This window comes from Anneissia japonica, unplaced genomic scaffold (genome assembly GCF_011630105.1).
Source record: "Anneissia japonica isolate Jap-2015-1 unplaced genomic scaffold, ASM1163010v1 scaffold172582_len1462937_cov174, whole genome shotgun sequence".
In the NCBI taxonomy this organism is placed as follows: domain Eukaryota; kingdom Metazoa; phylum Echinodermata; class Crinoidea; order Comatulida; family Comatulidae; genus Anneissia; species Anneissia japonica.
Genome location: NW_022725666.1, coordinates 1,337,362 through 1,345,165, shown reverse-complemented (window position 1 = coordinate 1,345,165; position 7,804 = coordinate 1,337,362). Strand labels below are relative to the sequence as shown.

Genomic DNA, 7,804 nt, shown 5'->3' with positions numbered 1-7,804 from the left:
GTGCGCATGGATCAAGTGTTGGTTATGTAGGTTATGTTGGTTATGTAGGCTATTGGTTCAAATATTATGTTGGTTATGTGCAGAGGTTATGTTGGTTATGTTGGTTATGTAGGTTATTATGGTTATATGGGTTATTTTGGTTATTTAGGTTATAAGTAGGCCTATGGGTGTTATATGTTGTTTATGTAGGTTATGTTGGTTATGTAGGTTATGTTGTTTATGTTGGTTATGTATTTTATGTAGGTTATGTTGGTTATAGGCCTAGCCTATGTTGGTTATGTCGATTAGGCCTATGTTGGTTATTGTGTTAATTGTGTGAGGGATCAAATTCGTAACATCAACAACGTACCCTTACTTTTTCCATTGGTACCTTGCGAATATGTATATGGATCCTGCTATGGGTGTACCAGTTGTTGTTATAGGCTTATGTTGGTATCATTAGGTTTTAGATAGTTTTAGCATTAGTTTTTGTATAATATTCAACAACGTTAAATATATATTTATTTCCATACTGACACAAATGTAATATTAATTCTAAGCGTCCGGAGAATAAACACAATCTCCCCTAAATTTCAGTTTGCTATATGATCAGATCTGATGATAGCACATTTCCTAATCTGCAACTTTCTGCTTCTTTCTCCCGGCCGGCCATTATAATTATAATAACACTGTATGTGCTTGCTTGTTTGATTTTTACTCCCTTTTAAAATTGAATCGCTGAATCTGATTAGGATGATTTGGCATCTGTTCAGAGAAGAGCATGCCAAATGGAAAGTTTCAGGAAGAAGACATGTTCCGTAAACAAGCCAATCGTCGGTCCATTCTTTCCAGGACGTTATTACATCTATTGACTCATTCTGCAAACTCTAATCCACTTGTTTCTCTCTTGCGGATTACGTCATAGACGCGCGTATGATATGGCAGCAGGTCAGAGGGCGCGTTTAGTTGCGCATGTGGCTACACCGCTCAGTTTGCAGCCAAAAATAATGGGAATAGCTCAGGATTTTTCATTTATAACATACATCGAGGGATAAATGAGAGCGCAAAATTAATTATCATAATAATAATAATAATAATAATAATAATAATAATAATAATAATAATAACAATAATAATAAGCGTTATAATTTTAATTTGATGCGATAACAAAATAATTGGCCTATGTCACTAAAAGGTTTAATATGGATATGCCTAATGTGTGAAAGTGAGAACCTATGTTGGTCACTGTGACATTAAAGGATCTCCTTGTTACAGATAACGTAGTTCTACTGTTGCACATCCATAAGTTCTTTCATCCCACTCGAACCAAAAACTGTAACCCCCCCCCCCCCCCTCCCCCCCCACTCTCTTTCCCTCCCTGCGAACTCCCACACATAAGCTATTCAGCTACGGTACGCGGACATGATTAAATGTCAAAGATTAAGTTTGAAATTTAATTTAATCTCCGCCTATCCGGTATATCATCATACAATAAATTTCAGCATAGTATTAGGCCTAATTCAGACTTACGGATACCTTAGTGCCGACGAAAATATTCTACTGTCTCAGGCATTATTGCATCCCTGACGGTAACCACTTACTTCATGCATAGAGGTATAAAACTTTGCTTATTGGCGGCGTCTTGAAACAACTGTTACCTCCATGATTGATCTTTACAAGACGCATGAATCATTGTTAAACTTAAGAATTAGAGGACATGATGATTCGTTTAAGTAAATCGCGCAATGTAATATTCTACAGAATATCTATGTACATGTTACTTTACGCTCCTGTTTTTAATGTTTAATGTTAATGTTAATATAGTTTTTTATTTTGTATTTACAAATATATTTAGCCTGTAAGATACAAAGATATATTTACTGTACACTATTTTCCTGTATTATATACCGGTATCTATTGTGTTTATGGTGTGTTTGTATTGCCAATGCAAATATTACAAGAACAAATAAATATATAAAATTATAATATATTATAATGATATTATAGTAAAATAATTACTTTTTAATATTTAATATAATAATATTGTGTCGTTTAATAACTATATAGTTGTAGATAGAAGAACATGCAGACTTATCATGCTATATCTTAGTGATATTGTTTTGTTTTTAAGAAGTTCTTATTACAAGTAATACGCCCCAATGTAACACAACCGCCCTCTTGGGATGTAACTTCCGAAACAAGTTTCAGTTACACAAATGCAGAATAATTTCCCTCGAGATGTCAGCTGTTAAAAGTTTATCTCATTGAATGCTTAGCCCCGCTCTGTGCCAAACTCGCCGGATTTTCTATCTGATTCGTCAATAGCGTTTTTAATTGACTGGATGTGAATTGTCAACCAAAATAACTTTATCTCTCGCATCATACATCAATCATTCTTACCACATCCTATACCGATTTAAATGTATGTTTGGCAGATTTATGATTTTATGCATTCTTATGTAGGGCCTATATACGGTATATATAATATATAATCGTTAGAGATAATGGTTATATATAATCATTATGTACTATTATACAATGATTATATATATATTATATATAATCATTATATATTCTATATATCATCATTATATACTAAAGATGAACTCTAAACCGTCTTATGGTAATGCTATCATTATATTTAAATTTTGAACGTTAGAGAAGAGGAATCTGTCAGTGTGAAATATATATGTATATATATATATATAATATATATATATATATATATATATATATAAATAATATTAAATTCAAGTTCCTGCTTAGCACTGGGAACTCAATGTATAAATCAACTAGATAATAGTGCTTAAATACAGTATATAGGAATATGATATTATAAATCGTATCAAACATGATATGGTATTATAAATCGTATAAAACATGTTAGGAAAAAGAAAAAGGGGAAGACTAGGGAAAAGATGTAGAGACGAGATAGACTAATATTGGAAAACCTGTAATTGGTCAATCATTGCACAAGACCGGAAACTTTGGAAAAGTCATACTGAGGCCAGCAGTGGATTGACAATGGCTGATAAAGTAAGTAAGTAATCAAACATGTTTGATACAAATCATAACATCATGTTCCTATATATTTCAGCACTGTATTATTATCTACATACATACATAAAGGAATATTAGTTGTTTAAAACAATACAACTTTGTTTTTATAAAAATACATAAATTCATTACCAGACAATTGAAGGGTCAATATTATAGGGCCGATTATGCACTTAATTGGAGAGGAAATATTTTCTTGTTCTTATTTTTCAATTTCAAGGTAATATACTTAAAGTAAGCAATTCATATATTGAATTTTATTGTTCAAAAGTATTAGTTCAGCGCGATGCAATTCACTGCTTAGTTTACAATGTTCTAAATTTCTTGACAACATCAAATTAGACAGCTATTGAGGTCATCATAACCAGAATAAGAGAGTTCTTTGGAATTTCATCAATACTGAAAGGAAACGTATAGGCTTAGAATTAGGACGTTCCCGACCCCCGACTTTTTGTCTTCTATATGCAGGAAATCTGCTCATTGTCAATGCTAGTTTATTTACCACAAGGCCAAACCGCTGATAGCACGCTCAATTTGCAATATCATGTAAATATGAAGAGCCTTACTAGCATCGACCTTTAGATGGTGAGAGATTATTAAAGGTTTCTTTAGTGTTTTTTTCCCCATATACTCTGATTGATCTCAGCACCTGCAAAACGGATCGATTATGTCGTCAGTTAAATGCGATTATTATAGTTTGTGTAATCTGAACAACTGAACTAACAGAGACCACATAATATTTCGTAGCGAAATGAGGGTAGATAGTCGACATAGAGTCTATAAAGAAACCAGATTAAACAACCCACAAGATAGGGCCTGACGATCATGTACACACATACCCATACATATAATTATGTAAAAAAGTATAGTATAGGTCTGTAAGATATGATGATGGCAATGGTTATGGTGACGGTATGATGATATGACGATGATGATCTGCGCCGTCACAACGTTTTTCAAAAGTGGGCACTACCATTTCCTTCCAATCATACAAAAATCTGCAGACAAAATATATTTTCTGCAAAAAAGTGGGGGATGGGGGCCGGTTCCCCCGCCACACCCTCCCCCCCCCCTGGTTCCGCCGGCCATGATGATGATGATGTTAACCATGGTAACTCTATTTTAAGATATCTAATACACATTTATACATGTAATTATTTCTTTTTATTCTGACAAGCTCTCACATTCAGTGCTTCCCTAATGTCCATGCAAGGAACACAATAAATAGCCTCTATAAAGTTATCATAGATAATACATAATACTTATTGCGAATTTCAGGTGATAAATAAGGCAATTTTTTACATAAAAAAATATTAACATAAACTTATTGGTAAAAAAGTATATTCTCTTCTTAGACTAAACATGGCATTACGACTTTTTAAATTTCATTCAAAGTGCAAAGGTGGCAAAATCATATTAATTTGTATTCATTAAATATTTCTATATTTTAAACGATTCTAGTTTGAAGTGGCTCTGAGACAGCTATACTTTGTTATCATTTTTAATAGCACAAGGTTATGTTCAGCTTGTGTGTCTAGCCAATAAGGACTCGAATCTCTGGATATTTCACTTTAAGAGAATCCTTTGGTCTCAACCTTTAATCATGATGATTACCACCGATTTTAAATCTTTCTTGTCACGTGACTAAATGATATTTATTGCGCAATTTGATGATAAACTCTAACAGGTACATCTGGAGACGGATTTCTTGTGGGTTCGTGGTTGGGAAAAAGCCAAGAACTCCGCTCTGCTGAAGCGTGACTTGCTGCTCATTAGCCCGCTGGTCCAATTGAAGGACAATTTTCTCATCAAATTTTTGAACCTCTTCTTGAAGCCTCTCATCAAGAGCCTGGAGATGAACCAAAAAAAAAAAAAAAAATGAATGAAAATTATCAGCGACAAAGATTTTCTTGTGTAGATTATATCTGAAGCCATATAAAAAAAAAGGAAGAAAAATCCGGTCATTTACAGGCATTGAACCCCTGACCCATGACATTGTAAGACAAGCGCATCAGGCTAGTAACAAGGATTCCTTAATGGGGGTTGGTTGTTTACTATGAGAGTTGGAGGAACGTAGATGCCCTGGTGGGGGCCCAAGAAAGAGCTGTTGTGGGCAACAGGGATGATGGCACCTGGAGCCCAAGAATTCTGGCATGTAAATGGCGAATGTTATTATTTTGATGGTATTTGATGCAAAGGAAGAAGGGGGGGGGNNNNGGGGGGGGGGTGGTATGGTTTTTTTCCAGTAGGGGTGCACTCAAAAAAGGGCTTCAGCCGAACCATAGAAACCTCCCTGGTCATGGGCCTGCACCTTGTTCACCATTCTCAAAATCAGACAAATTATTGTTAAGTAGCAGTGATAAAGAATGCAAGTGTACTCTTGGTAGTCGATAGGGAGCTTTTGATTTGTGCGACGACACAACGCTAGAACAGAATCACTCATGCGTTACTGTTGACACCATATCATTGCTATTAATTGAATTATTAATGTTTTTATTAACAGGAATAAAGGAGGTAAAAATGTAATCTTTGATAGCTAAATATAGAAATTAATCCTACAGGAAAGTTTTAATAATTATACCATCATTATAAATGGTATTGCATAACTTTTGTTACTGTTAATATATCATTGTTTGTATTTCTGGTAATTAATTAACAGTGATAAATGGTTAATCACATTGAGGAAAGAATGTAAACCTAGGTTCTATGTTAATCAACCAAAAAATTACTTCCACTGGAAACTTTCACAAATTATTACCATCATAAGATTACAAATTGTTATTGTTGACATAGTACAGTATCCTTGTTATTAATTTAATTAGTATTATTATTATTAATTAACAATTATAAAGTATCTTAAAGTGCATTCTTTGTTAATTAATATAGATATTAATTGTCTATTGTTATCATAACCTTTTAAATATTACACATATTGACATTATATTCATGTAAATAATTAAATTAGTATTGTATTTATTTAATTAACAGTGACAAAGAATGTAAAATTGTATTCTTTGTAAAGTATATTGACACTGAGCATTTTGCTGATTGCCAGCATCATAGATTGTTTGTTATTTACATTATATTCTTGTTACTAATTAAGAAATAAATAAATAAATATGTGAATCAATATTATTTAAATAAAATAAACAGTGATAAGGGAAGTAAAAACTGTATTCATTGGGTTTTTTGTTGTCACGTTAATGATTACTTATTTTCAGTAAGACACAAATTATAAAGAGCAGTAATTTTTAGTACATACATACTAATTTTGATATTAATAATAGTAATAAAAACACACAATACTAATATTAACATTGATATATACCGTAATAAAAATGACTAATAAATTATTGAAATTTTAAAATAACACTAAATTAAATAATGCTCATAATAAGAATCAACAGCAGTGTTCGCTGAAACATTAAGAATTACTTTAAAATGATATTTTTTCAAAACTCAAGAATTCTTGGGCATTATTCACCTGTTTTTCTCTTTCATTGGTTGCCTTGACGACTGGCAAGTGATGTGGTCTATTCTGACAAGATAATAACTGAGATTGGTGGAGTTTTGCTTGTTCCTGTTTTTGAGCTGTAAATAAACAACAGAAAAACTCTCAATAATTTTCAATTATTATCAACTTCAACACAATGATTTTCATTTATAATGAAAAGTCCCAGAAGTGCCATCAAACAGAGGAAGTAAATTGTAATGGAAAGTGTATAATATAACTGTAGTATAAATCTAAATATACATACAATAAACTTAAGGCATTTTTAAATACTGTACCAGATAGAAACTCATTTATCCCTATAGAGGGCAGTATATAACAAAAAATATTTTAGAGACAAAAAATGTTGACATAAAAATTTCTTTTCTCAGATTATTTAATTTATGATGACAGATAAACATTTCCTTCTAACTGATTATACAGACAGCCCCTTTTTAGGGACATTTGGTTAAAGACTAAAAATAACTAATCAACAAATTTATAAGGTAAATCAACACTGAGTCTTGTAGGAATGCTAACCTTTAACGGAATTAATCAATTTTGACCGTTGATCCAGCAATTTCTTTTCCTGCATATGTTGAATCTCTTCTAAATACTGCACGATTTCAAAGACAGTTCCGTCAAGGAGGGCCGAGGCCAGGTTTGACAGCGTTGTGTATGGAAGCCTTTGCTGGAAGCTCCTGGGGAAAGAGGGAACCATGATATTATGTGACCTCCCAACATGAAATGTGTCATGTGATAAAGCTACATCCATGAAGCACATAATACAACAATTGGTGTTGATACAATATCTATCACTATCTACTTTATTTCGTTACAGCATAACATATGAAAAGAATTCTTTAGTCATATTTTTTTTATATTAAAACAAAACAAAAAATAACTCTTTGCCAAGTTATTTTAAAGAACTGTTCAAATGCAGATAAAATATCATTATCATTAAAAATGGAATTTTTTGTCATCAATTTGGATTCACTTTAAAAACTATGACATAAAAATGTAACACAAAGAGGTTCTGTACTCTCTACGAGTTTTAACCTATTAAATTTCATTTTACAGATAAGAATCAAATTGATAAGCATTGTAGTGATGTAAATTCCATGCTTAATCTCTTTTTAAAGTCTTTCCAGAGATCCCTCAATATAGAAGATACATTATACTACAGGAATCGATTCAACCCAGCTCTTCGTCGACTTGTTTATGAGTCAATAAGGGCCGAGTTGACAGGGGCCGACAAGTTTGTTCATGGGCCAAGTT

The 7,804-nt window shown here is 32.5% G+C and overlaps 1 protein-coding gene across 1 annotated transcript in view; it reads right to left on the bottom strand.

Annotated features, from left to right (window-relative positions):
* Window positions 1-4,181: 4,181 nt before the first annotated feature.
* LOC117112787 (protein DGCR6L-like) overlaps window positions 4,182-7,804 on the bottom strand; it is a 4,546-nt gene continuing 923 nt past the window's right edge. The window contains exons 3-5 of the mRNA XM_033255959.1: window positions 7,067-7,228; window positions 6,521-6,627; window positions 4,182-4,885 (exon numbers count right to left, since the gene is read on the bottom strand). Coding sequence (XP_033111850.1) covers window positions 4,673-4,885; window positions 6,521-6,627; window positions 7,067-7,228 — 482 coding nt within the window. The 3' untranslated portion in view covers window positions 4,182-4,672. The remainder of the gene's footprint in view (window positions 4,886-6,520; window positions 6,628-7,066; window positions 7,229-7,804) is intronic.